At 44.9% G+C, this 13,385-nt stretch overlaps 2 protein-coding genes across 10 annotated transcripts in view; one reads left to right on the forward strand and one right to left on the reverse strand.

Moving 5' to 3' along the window:
• Positions 1-7,729, reverse strand: part of Plekhh2 (pleckstrin homology, MyTH4 and FERM domain containing H2) — a 110,969-nt gene extending 103,240 nt beyond the window's left edge. For 3 of the 9 annotated variants that reach the window (XM_087553046.1, XM_087553038.1, XM_087553041.1), the window contains exon 1: positions 7,657-7,729. The gene's annotated coding sequence lies outside the window, so the exon portion shown is untranslated. 9 annotated transcript variants of the gene reach the window in all.
• Positions 7,155-7,952, forward strand: LOC148005051 (uncharacterized). Its single transcript, XM_087555188.1, is given in 6 exon segments — positions 7,155-7,262; positions 7,336-7,354; positions 7,357-7,419; positions 7,422-7,571; positions 7,574-7,687; positions 7,690-7,952. Coding segments are annotated over 6 exon segments (717 nt in total).
• The last annotated feature ends 5,433 nt before the right edge of the window (positions 7,953-13,385 follow it).

The following is a 13,385-nucleotide window of genomic DNA, read 5'->3' on the forward strand; positions in this document are numbered from 1 at the left end:
AAGGAGGTTAATTTCAGAGGGAGGCAGATCTAGGTCAGGGAAGCTATCTTGCAAGTCTGAAGGACTGCTGACATCAGCAACCTGGACACTTCTTAACGGTTTGGGGCCTAATTGTATTTCTGAATGACCTTTGCCATGAAGTGATGAAATCTGCATTAGGAATGGATTTCCCAAAGGAACCAAGCCCCCAGTCTAGGAGAACACATGATCACGAATACCCAGAATTCCCCAGTATTGACTGAAATATAGCCCGTTCCCTAAGCATATGCCAAATCGTAAAACCTGCACTGCAAGCTCCCTTTGGAATCCTGGCATGGGACAGGCTGAGGCAGGAAGGTTATAGCCTATTCAAGGCCCTCCTGGGCTACACTGTAAGTTCCGGGTTCCAGGCCAGCCAAGACTACATAGATAGACCATCTCAAAAGAAAACCCACAAAACTAACAAACAAAAATCCTGCAACCTACAAAAGACCAGCTTGACAACTGTTTTCCTTAAGCACAAAAATAAATGATTTGTGCTTATGATAGCTTTCACCTTAATAATGAAATTATCATCCCGTGATTTAGAAACAAACGAATGGTTCTACAAGGGCAGCAATGTTGTTATATATGTCGGGTCTGAAGAACTGAAGGAATGGAGTGTTTGTGGACTGTAATCTGCAGATGGCAGGACTTGCAAATGGTTGAGTAACACAGTAACTGAATATTCCGACTGACCTGAGGGAGGGGACTGGCAGGGCATCCTGAAATCCACCTAGGAAGTTAAGGGCACCTAACAATCTAGAAGGGCTTAAAGAGTCCCATATCCAGACTTCAAAACTCAATACAGTACCCAAGACAGTTACGTGAAGAAAGACATTAGCAGATTAAGGTTGAACCCAGAAATACAACTTCGTGATCACAATCAACCTGTTTCTGAAAGAGTACCAAGGCCATTGAACAGGAAAGGCAATAGTGTTTTCAACATAGGATGTGGTGCAACTAAAACTCCAGATGCTGAAAAGTGAATGTAGTCTCTGCTCCCTCATCCCAGATACACAAATTAGCATAGAATGTATCAAAGGCTTAAATGTAACCCAAAGCTCTAAGAACTCAGAAAATAGATACATGATACATCATCGAGATTTGGGAATTGTGTGCCTCTAAGGACACTATGAAGAACTTGTAGAAAAATAGCCTACGGGGGTTGGGGATTTAGCTCATTGGTAGAGCGCAAGCACAAGGCCCTGTGTTCAGTCCCCAGCTCTGAAAAAAAGAAAAAAGAAAAAAAAATAGCCTACGGACAGATTTCTGAAAGTCAAACATGTGAGAAAAGTCAAAACATGTGCAGAATATGGAAATGATCCAAACAACTTAACAACAAAAACAATCTTCCAGATTTAGTGGCACATGCCTTTAAATCCCCGCACGGAGGAGGCAGAAGCAGGCAGATCTCTGTGAGTTCAAGGCCAGCCTGGTCTATAGAGGGAGTTCCGGGACAGACAGAGTTATAGAGCTTTTAAAACCCTGTCTCAAAATCAAAACCAAAAAGGACAATCTATTGGCCCAGAAACCGGGAAAGGGAATAACACTCGAAATGTAAATAAGAAATACTTAAGTTAATAAAAAAAAAGTAATAAAAAAGGACAATCTAATTTTAATTTTTATTATTATTACTTTATACATCTGAGACTGCATTTGCCTCTCCCTTTGTCTCCTCCCAGCCCTTCCCCCACTTTTTCTCTTCCCCTTTCCTCTGCCTCTCCCTAAACCCACTCCTCCATTTCTCTTCAGAAAAGGGCAAGCCTCGCCTGGATATCAACCAAACTTGGCATAGCAAATTGTAGTAAGACCTATCAAGTTGTAAGCACTTCCACTCATTAAGACTAGATGAGGCAACTCAGTGTGAGGAAAAAAAAAGGATCCCAAAAGCTGGCAAAATCAGGGTCTGGGAAGATGGTTTGCTTGCCCAAGTGCTTGCCCTGCAGGCCTGAGAAGCTGATTCAAACCTCAAACGAGAAAATGCCTAGATCAGTAGGCCAGCAGTAGGATATTTTCTGGGCTGATGACTGACATGGGTGGGCTCAGGCCATGGGGGTGGGGCAAGGTCACCCTGGTGGTCCTGAGCTGTATAAGAGGCCAGTCTGAGCAAACTATGAGGAACAAACCATATTCCTTCATGGCCTCTGCTTCAGTCCTATCTCCAGGCTCCTCAGAGACAGATTGTATGATCTCTCTACTGTTGGCTGAAAAAAATCCTTTCCTCCCCAAGTTGCCTTCAGTCACAGTGTTTTATCACAGCAATAGACAGGTAGACAGAAATTGGACCAGAGCGTGGACTATTGCTATGATCGACGCGGTCATATATTTTCAATTTATCTTTTCTTTCATATATTATATCCCAATTGCAGTATCTTCTCCCTCCACTCCCAGTTCTTCCTCCACCTTCCCAGATCCACTCCTCCTCCTCCGTTTCCCTTCGGAAAAGAGCAGGCTCACAGGGACATTAATGGAACATGCATAATAAGTTACAATAAGACTGGGTGTATATCTTTATATAAAGGCTGGACAAGGCAACCCAGGAGAAGGAAAGGGGTCCTAGGAGCAGCTGAAAGAGACAGAGACACCCTCCTGCTCCCACTGTTAGGAGTCTGCAAGAAGACCAAGCTATACAACTGAAACATACATGGAGAGGACCTTGCTCAGACTCGCGCGGGTTCCCTGATTGTTGGTCTCTGAGAGCCTCTAAAAGCCCTGCCTAGTTGATTATGTGGGCTGTGATCTTGTGGTGTCCTTGACCCCTCTGCTCCCTACAAACCTTCTGACTCCTCTCCTTCGGGGCTGAGTTTGGCCTGGTGGTTCTTTGCTTCTAAGCTACACAGGTTTGGTTTTTGGTTTTTTGTTCTTTGTTTTTTAAAGGAGGATCGTGCAAGGAGTTTGGAAAAGCCATTGAGCGCAGGCCTGGCTTGTGCAGTTCCAGACGGAAGTTTGAGAGTACAGTAGGCATGGCGTTGTTGTGCCCTGTGTTAAAATTATCCTTGTATCATTCAAATGCGGATCTCTGGGCCCCATATCTGGTTACAATCCTTATTCTAAGTATCTGGTGCCTGAATGTTGTATAGGCATTGCTCCCCATTTGTTCCCTGATTGGTCAATGAAAAAGATGATCAGCCAATGACTGAGCAGGGGAGAAAATGGGGCTGGACTTCTTCCCAGTGAAGGGAGGAGGGAACAGAAAGTAGGGAGAGAGTTCAGGAGATGCCATGAGAAAACGCTGAGAGCCTAAAGAGCCTGATCAGTACTAAAATACAAGTATCATTGGAATTTTGACAGAAAGCCTGATTATTTTAAAGGATTAAAATAGAGCAATATTGCCTAGTTGATGTGCCCTTAAAACTTGTCATATAGGGGTTGGGGATTTAGCTCAGTGGTAGAGCGCTTGCCTAGCAAACGCAAGGCCCTGGGTTCGGTCCTCAGCTCCGAAAAAAAGAAAAAAAATTGTCATATAAATATAATAGTCAAGTCTCAATTATTTGGGAGCTCCTGGGTTAAGAGGAAAACTGCAACAAACATTTATAAATTGCAACTATCAGAATACCTTAAAAACTTCATTGGGGCCATTCAATACTTTGGATTAAGAATCTGGGCAGCTGGGGTTGAAGAATCAGCTGTGATAGAAAGGACCAGAACCACCGAAGTGAAACCTTTGCTTTACTTGGACAATCAATGCTGGTTAGCTAGAGCTGAGGCTCTTACTAGTGATGAAGACACCAGCATTACTGAGGTAAAATTTTCCGGGAATATTTCCTTAGGTTCAGCGCACCGAAGCTGTGGTCCAAAGAAGGTCAGGGCTGCCACTCATGCTGGCAGACATGGTAATGTATAAAGAGTCACCCAGATAGTGCTGGTTTTGAAGGCTGAGGGGTCAGGGAGAGCAGCTGAGGCGGGGCACTGGGAGAAGACACGAGAGGTCCTTGCCAAGGTGCAGCGTCAGCTGCAGCAGAAGCACCAGAATTGAAGTCTTCGTGGAGACAAGCTGGGCGAGGCTTGTGCTTGTTGCAGCAGACTACTGGAGACGGCTGTGCTAAGGGGCAACTACCAAGGAACAGCAGCGGCTGTGAACTGGCCTCAACCTGAACCGTGCTTCATGAGGTGTGAACGGCAGAGCCACAGAGGGAGAGCTGCTGATGCCCTCTGGAGCCCAGAAGATTGTGAGTGACACGTGCTGAGTGACACATGCCTGATACAGAGCTTTACATGGTTTGACTGTGGTTTGGTGTGAATTGAATGTGACTGTTCTCCCTTCTTGGAGTAAGAAAGTGCATAACATTTTTTATTTTATAGGTACCTACAGTTAAAGGACTTTGGGATGTTTGTTTGTTTGTTTTTGGAGTGACTGAAAATTTTAGAGACTTTGGAATTTTAAGTGTTGAAATATTTTAAAGACTATGGGACATTTAGAAGTGGGGATGTTTCATTTTAATAGTAACATGACATCTTGGAGACAAGAGAGAAAAGGTTATGGTTTAATGGTGATGTGTTTTGTGTCAATTTGACAAGGCGTTAACTGGGTTCTTGAGTTTTGTCAAGTTGAGACAAGGCCGAGTTATCTGGGAAGAGGAACTTCACCTGAGAAAACTGACCCCGAACAGACTGCCTGGAGGCAAGTCTGTGGGGCGTTTTCTTTATCCATGGTGGGTGGAGGCAAGAGAGGAAAGGCCTTGGTTTAGTAGTGATGTGGTTTTGTGTTGGGTTGACCAAAAAAAAAAAAAAATGTGTGTGCCCAGCCCACAGGGAGCTGTGCTACCTCTGGACAGTTCCTGAATTGTACAAGAAAGCAGTCTGAGGGGTTGGGGATTTAGTTCAGTGGTAGAGCGCTTGGCTAGCAAGCGCAAGGCCCTGGGTTCGGTCCCCAGCTCCGAAAAAAGAAGTTAAAAAAAAGAAAGAAAAGAAAGCAGGCTGAGCACAGCATGAGAATGCCACGATGAGGTTTTCCTCTTTGGTCTGTACTTTAGTTCCTGCTCCACAGGTTCCTGCCTGCCTGAGTTCCTGTCCTGACTCTTCTTCATGATGGACTATAACCGTAAGCTAAAATAAACCCTCTCCTCCCCCAAGCTGTTTTTGGATATAGTAATTATCACAGCAATATAAAGCTAACTAGTACAAACACGCATGTGCACACACCACACACACACACACACACACACACACACACACACACACGTGCAGACATGAACATGTGCATGAACGCACAATGAGAACAGAAGCTCTCCAAAGGAAATCTATAAATGGTCAATAAGCACACAAAAACTTCTCTGTATCTTTAACTACGAGAAAAAAACTCAGAGAGTAAGTAAAAATCAAGTCATGATGTCACTCCACTTCACCCCATCTGGCTCAACATGAGGCAGAAAAGAACATGGACCAACAAGGACTGATGAGACCGTGCAGAGAGCGGAACTCCTGCATATCACTGGTGCTCTAAAATGTCATAGCTACATTGGAAATAGTCAAACAGATGTTCCTCAGAGGTTTCAGGTTATGTTATGGTCCACACTTCCAGGAAACAGTGTATGAAATGTCCAGAACAGACAAATCCAAAGACAAAACGCAGGTCAATGGTTGCCAAGGAGATGAGAAGGCAATTGTGACTACCAACAGGCTTTGAGCAGTGGTTCTCATCCTTCCTAAAACTGCGACCCTTCAATATAATTCCTCATGTTGTGGTGACTCCCAACCATAAAATTATTTCTATTGCTACTTATAACTACAATTTTGCCACCGTTATGAATCATAATATAAATATCTGTGTTTTCTGATGCTCTTAGGTGACCCCTGTGAAAGGTTCATTCTGCCTCAAAGGGGTCTCGGACCCACAGGTTGAGAAGCACTGGTCTAGAGTTTCTTGGTGGGGAGGAAGAACTATTCTAGAACTGGAGAGTGACGACTGCACAACCTTGCACATATGCCCAAATTCCCTAAGCTATACAGCATTAAAGGTCGCTTTTATGGTTTGTGAATTGTATCTCAATTAAAAGCATATACAAACAAAGAATGGGTATATGCTAAGACCACATTTACAGATTTAACCATTTATTATTAGTCATTATCCCTGCCAGGAATCTCACCGATAAATAATAGAGAAGTAACTGTTAACCTCACCTATGAAAGTACAGTGCACATCTCTTACTTAGAGCTTTGCTACGAAAATGATACAAGAAAATTCAAAATGAAATACATCTATTTGTCTTTAGCTGTGGTGGCTACATATGTTTATGATGAAATAGAAAAGCTTTAAGATTACCAAACACACATTTGACATCTTTGGTGCCCAATAATTAAGTCATAATAAAAGAAATTCAAAACTTGAGTTTGGTTTTGTGATGGCTCCAGGTCTAGGCAGGAGATATCCTGGGTCACTCTGCAATTCTGTAACTATGTGGAAGGCAGCTGTACCACAGCAGAGCACCACCTGGCTGGTTACGAATGGCTTTGGGGCTATAATCCACTCCTAAAAATGTCCTAAATTTTGAACTCTAAGGGGATCTACCTTCTCTGCAGGGGGCAGACAAAAGCTGAGGTTTTCCAAAGACCTCCAGTGACTTCAGAAATATTTACTGGCACAAAATAAACTGTTTATAGTTGTGGAGTGAACGCTCTTTTCTCTGAATCTCTGACTTCCTGTTTCTTTTCCAAATCCTAAAAGGGGGTGGGGGGAGGTTTAAAAAGAGGAAAGTCCTAGGGAGGGAGAGAGAGAAGCAAAGAGAGAGGGAGGGAGACAGGGAGGAAAGAAGGATACTACCTAGGCTCACACTGTTGAAATTTCGACAAACCCTTAAACCCCATATATTCTCTATAACAGTTTGGGCTGTGGGTTATGTCTTTTTCCCCCCTAATGCAGAAAAGATGTCTTTCGTAACTAGACTGAAGCATGCCTTGTTTAAAGAACCTTACCACCACCTAGCCCTACTTGGGCCATCCCTGCCCTTCTGTGGCACTGCCCTGAACAGCCTACTCCTCGTTCCACACTCCTCCTGGACACACACACACACACACACACACACACACACACACACTCAGGGCCGTGAGGTCCAGGCTTGGAAAGACTGGCACTTCCAAAAAGAAGCCAGTGACCCGCACGTAGTCCGGCAGGAGGAGAGTTTTTGCAAGGCAGAATGCCTCAACTCCTCCGGGGGCAGCTTCATTTCGGGGCATGTCACCTTAGGGCGCTCTGGCGTCGGGCGGTCGGGCGGTCGGGCGGTCGGACGATCGGGCAAGCGGAGGTGTTAAAAATGAAAAGCTGGTCCCGGGGTCCCCTCACAGTACGACTCCTCAGAAGCGCAGGCCAAACAGTAGCATCGCCTATGGGACCCACGGCGCGCGGGGACGCGGGGCTGCCCCGCAGCTCCCCTGCCCGACGACCCCCGACAGTGCCACAAGTCCGGGCCCCGCTTTTATAACAGAACGTCACAGGAGCCCAGGGTACGTAGAGCCGTCCCCAGCCAGCTCGTGCGGGCCACCCGGGACCCGGGCCGAGCCAGGCGCGCGGCGTTCAGCGCTGCATCCCCGGTCCCGCTCAGCCGGACCGGCCGCTCGGACCCGGGACTGCATGGTTCCCGGGGTGAGGGACCGGGGAGGCTCGGCCTCCCAGGCCGTTAGACCCGGCGCACTGCCTACCTGCCCACCTCTGCGGCGGCGCCCGATGTCCCGGCTCGCCTGCCACCCGGCTCCGCCGGCTTCCCGGGCTCTCAGCCCGCGCCAGCCGCACTCGGAGCCCCGAGCGGCCCGGACAGCACCGCCTCCTGCGGGATTGGCGGCCGGAGTGGCTAATCGGAAGGCACAGCCGACCACCTGGCGTCACTGGAGGAGGTGTTTATAACTTTGGCTCCTCCTGGTGCCCCTCCGAGTGGGGAGCTCTGACTCAAGAGGTGTTCCCACTGTCTTCCCCACACCTAGAGTTCAAGGCCCGATGACTCGTTTAGTCGCCCTTTTTCCACTCCCTTTGCTTCGATTGGACCTGTGGACCACCCTCTTGCATAGTCTCTAGGCGTGAACTCTCTCCTCTTGCCATTCCTTCGTCTTTCTGCATTTACTAGTGTAAGTGTGCACTTTGCCAAAGGCCTTTATTGTCCTCCAGGTGCTTAAACAGATTCCGTGTGTAGCCTGAAGATCCTCCCTCGTACTAGTGCAAGTTTAGTTTTCACCGTTGCTTCTCACACCTCGGGTGACTGTGGTCTGAAGCCCGAGGAACCCAGCTGGGAAGGTTGACCTGCTGTTTCCTACCCCTCTTTTTAAAGTTCTATCTCTCCTCTCAGCCCAGTTTAGTCCCACATACTTGAACCTCTGCTCCTGTTTTTGCCCTCAGAACGTCCCACTTTTGCTGCTCCTGGCATGCACACATTCTCCTGACCTACTGTTGCAACCATTAGCCTTTCAAAGGGAGGATCTGTGATGTTCCTTTGCAAATCGCACAAAAGCATATTGCATGAGCACATGAATGATAAATCCGGTTGGATTTCACATCCCAAGCAGGGGCCTAGAGAGGCCAGTCTTGGGAGAGGTGAAGGGACCACAGAGGAAGGGAGGAGCGGGGAGGGGAGGAGAAAAAAGAGGAGGGACAAATTCTGGATCTTAGAGGTAATCTTTCCCCAGGTCACCAAACTAGGTCAGACAAATTACTCTCTTTGATACAGTTAACTAATAGGCATCAGAAGGCTTTTCCCACTTCGGCCTTTTTACAAAAGAAAAAGTCAACCTTATATAGAAAAAAAAATCACTAAAGTGATAAATTTTGCAAAGTTTCTTAGAGGGAGAGCCGTAAGTAAAAACAAATAAGGCCAGCCAGCAAGCACCAGGCGTCCATGTTTCTTCCAGATGAGCACTAATTTTGGACTGGATCCCAGACAACCCCCACACGTCAAATTCCTTCTGCCTTCTGTGGGAGCTGATGATGCATATCATATGAAAAATTGTCTCCAAACAGCCTTGGCAACCAAGCAGGCTGGACTGGGCTCATTTTACAGAGTTAAATCAACAGTTAAAGTAGCTTGCATAATTTAGCACAGCTAGTCAGTAGAGACCCAGCGAGAGAAAGACAGAGGATGCCAAAATAGAATCACTTCCGTTTGTGAGTCAGAAATACTAAATAGACTAGTGAGCTGAGTGAATACGTTCAGTCATAAAAACAGCTTTCTCGACATGACTGCCATCCTTGTAAGGCTCAGCCAACATTTACTTACAGTCACCTTTTTTCTAGAAACATGACAAACTGAATTTGGCTATGGGTTTTTTTTTTCTTTTTCTTTTTCTTTTTTTTTTTTTGTTTTGTTTTTGTTTTTGTTTTTAAGTGCAATAGCTTCTTGTTTCTGACTGGAAAACAAAAGCCAACAACCAAACACCCCAAGTGCCATGTGATATAACAGAATATTATTCAGCGCTAACAAGAAGTGGAAGCTGGGAATCCTGTAATCTCAGCGCTTGAGAGCTGGACATAGAAGGATCAAGAGCCTTGTCAGCTACGTAGTGAATCTGAGGCCAGCCTGGGCTACATAAGACTGAAGAGACAGACAGGGTGATGGGGGAGAGAAATCAAGCTACATGTTGAATAAGCCTTTGAAAATACACTAGGTGAAAAGAGCCAATCACAATATTGGAAATATTATATAATTCCATAAATATGGGATGCTCAGAAGAGGTTAAGTCCACAGAGATGGAAAGTGGATTCACAATTACCCTGGGCTGAGAAAGATGCAGATGTTAGTCTAGGGTAGTAGTTCTCAACCTGTGGGTTGCAACCCCTTTGGGGGTTAAACAACCCTTCACAGGAATCACCTAAGACCATTAGAAAACACAGGTGTTTACACTGTAACTCACAACAGTAGCAAAATTGCAGTTAAGAAGCAGCAACTAAAATACTTCTGTGGTTGGGGGTCAGCACATGGGAACTGTATTAAAGGCGTACAGCCTCAGGAAGGTTGAGAAGCAATGGTATAGGGGAATGAAGTGCTTTGGGGGTGGGGGGAGTAATGAAGGTTTGGAAAGTTCCATAACTTACATCTCTGAGTACACTAAAAGCCATGACCATGTATAACTTAAACGGATAGTTGTGTTCTCTGAGAGACACAACTCGAAGGTATTTTTAGGGGCAGGAGAGATGGCTTAGTGGTAAAGTGCCTGCCACACAGCAGGAGTGCCTGGATTTGGGTCCTCATCAGTCATATACAAGCTGAGCAGGGTGGTCCCCAACTCTGGGGAGGATGAGGCACATTCCTAGAGTTCAGTGGACACCCAGCCCAATCAGTGAGCTCCACGTTCAGTGAAAACTCTGTCTGAAAAATGAAGTGGAAAGCAAGTGGGAGGATACCCAGTGTTGACCTCTGGCCTCCATGCAACCTGTGTGCATTTTCACTCACACCCACAGGCCCACATGGATATATCAGACACGCATAACACAACCGCTGCAAAGAAAATTTGGCTTCTCATTTCTGTATTCTATATCGAGTAGAGGAGTATAGAAAATTCCTGATCAGCCTGCTTAGTCGCTCGTAGCCCTGTGTGCCTTAGTCGCCTCTTTGCCTCCATAGTTACAGTCCGTTTTCTGAGGCAATGCCATGCCTGCTTCCTCTTTCACACTGTAAGAGACACGAGAGCAGAAACACTGGTTCTCGGCTTAATGTGAGCCCAGCTTGTAGCACAGTGCCTGGCACACAGCAGATACACCATAAATAGTTATTGAATGATAGACAAAGGCAGTGAGGGATGCATTTTATTGGCTATGTTTTAGCTATGCGACAGTTCTTTCACTGTGGGCTACACCCCATATGGGTTGAAGTAATTAAATATGGAGGTTGACATAAATTGGCAACAGTGAAATGTTATCAAAAATTCAGTCAAGATCAAAAGGAAGATAGCTTGCTTGGTGTAAGTCTTACTCCATTTTGGAGTTTTGGTGATAAAATATCTGATTGCATCGTGTAAACATTTCTGATGTTCCTGGAGGAAGAGTAGATTATTGCTGCTGCATCAAAACACGGCAGAGGGCATCATGGCGGGAATGTGTGACAGAGGAAGAAGTTAGAGCAGGGGAATGTCAGTCTAAAGAATGACTTGCCTCAAGGGAACAAGTGTACACATAACAAACATGCCCCTCTTTTAGACAGTACAAATTCATTCACAATGGAAGAACCTCCATGATCCAATTACCTTCCCCCAGGCTTCATGTCCTAAAGATCTTATCACACCACCACTACCCCACTGATCACCAAGTTTCTATCTCATGAACTCTAGGGGAACAAATATAACCTAAGGAGAGCAGTATACCCCAGTGCCTGAGGCATGATGACTTTCTTGATCCTTGGGTTTTGATGAAGACAACTCTCTGACCTCACCCCATAGGGTAACCTGTGTCCCCACTATCACTGCGTCTGTGGGCAGCTCCCATCAGTGGTAACAGGCTAAGCTCTAAACTTTCAGAGCTCATGAGAGTTTAATGGGCATCAGTAAGTCCTCAAAGATGATGTGTTGCTTGTTTTGTGGGGGTTTTGTTTGTTTTAAGATACTGCATAGGAAACTAGTGCCCCAGTGGTCTAGGAACATCAAATGTGGGGCTAGGAAGATGATTCAGTGAGTACAGACACGTTACCTGTGGTTGCAGTACAATCCTAGGGAGCTGGGTTTAATTCTGGAAGCCATGTAAAGGCAGAATGAGAGTCACAGCTCCACAAAGCTGTCCTCTGATTTCTATCTGTACATGCCTGTTACACACATAAAGGTCTTGTTCACATGGCTGCCATTCTATTGTAGAATTTTATTCTAGCTGACAACTGAAAGTCCTCCCTTTTGTTTTTGTGTTGCATAACATGACGTCTTATGCCAGAAGAAAAGGAACAGAAAACAGAGCAAAACTGACCACAGTGTCCCCAAAGACTAACAGTTAGAAAGGGACATGTTAAAAGAACATTGTCATGTGATGTGTAGTCACTGCAAAGTGGACAGGATCTTTAAGACACATGAGGAAATGTTAACAAGTAAGGAGATGGGACCTGAACTGAATCAAGGTTTAGTTCATCAAAGGACCTGTTACTACAGTGTTACAGTTCATCAAAGGACCTGTTACTACAGTATTAGAGCTCATCAAAGGACTTGTTACTACAGTATCAGAACTCATCAAAGGACCTGTTACTACAGTATCAGAGTTCATCAAAGGGCCTTGTTACTACAGTATCAGAATTTATCAAAGGGCCTTGTTACTATAGTGTCAGAGTTCATCAAACGACCTGTTACTACAGTATCAGAGTTTATCAAAGGGCCCTGTTATTACAGTGTCAGAGTTCATCAAAGAACCTGTTACTACAGTATCAGAGTTCATCAAAGGACCTGTTATTACAGTGTCATAGTTCATCAAAGGACCTGTTACTACAGTATCAGAGGCAGGGACAGACTCAGCAGGCATGCATCTGTGGATATGAGTATATGAATGGGCCAGTGATGGTTATAGCAATGTCTGTAAAGGAGATCGAAGCACCCTGGCAGTTTTAGGATCTGAGATGTAGCGTCCATCGAGAGTCTCAAACCTAACAGCTAACACTGGGGTGTTGAGCTAGATCCACCTCAGCACAACCCCTCAGTTAAAACCTAGTGCCTGTGGAATGTACAATGGAAGCTTTCAGCAACTTGTAAGTTGAAAAGACATTTGGTTCCACCAATCAGATTCAAGTATGGTACTAGTGTGCTTGATAGAAGTTAGAATATTGATAGAAGCTTGCAGGACACATTTTTAGAAAAGTAGCAGATACACAGTGGGGAAAATCAGAGGAATAGGGAGATAAAGAGAGGGAAAGGAACCATGAGAAAGGACTACAGAGGAACACAGGAAAGTCGGTGCTTGAACACAACAGGCTGGGTTCTCTGCAAAGTAACTGAATGACTTGGCAACCACATTTTGAAATAACAATTGAAAAAGTAATTGTTTGCATCCTAGCTTTTTTTTTAATATTTATTTATTTATTTATTTATTCTATGTGTAAGTACACTATAGCTGTCTTCAGACACACCAGAAGAGGGCATCAGATCTCATTACAGATAGTTGTGAGCCACCATGTGGTTGCTGGGATTTGAACTCAGGACCTTGGGAAGAGCAGTCAGTGCTCTTAACCTCTGAGCCATCTCTCCAGCCCCCTTGCATCTTGTTTTTAACGTCTTTTCCTTTAGTTAACCATATTTATAGAGTCACTTCATATTTGGGACTTCATTGCTAAAACTCTGTTACATACTAAATTGGTATAAAAATATTGTAAAGTGACCACTGACATTTTGTTAATATTTTATTTCCCGTTTATAAAAACAATACTAATGTTTTTTTTTCCATTGGGACATGTAAAAAATAGAGAAAATAGAGAAATCTAAAA

The sequence above is a fragment of the Rattus norvegicus genome, chromosome 6, assembly GCF_021556685.1.
Source record: "Rattus norvegicus strain SHRSP/BbbUtx chromosome 6, alternate assembly SHRSP_T2T, whole genome shotgun sequence".
Lineage (NCBI taxonomy): Eukaryota > Metazoa > Chordata > Mammalia > Rodentia > Muridae > Rattus > Rattus norvegicus.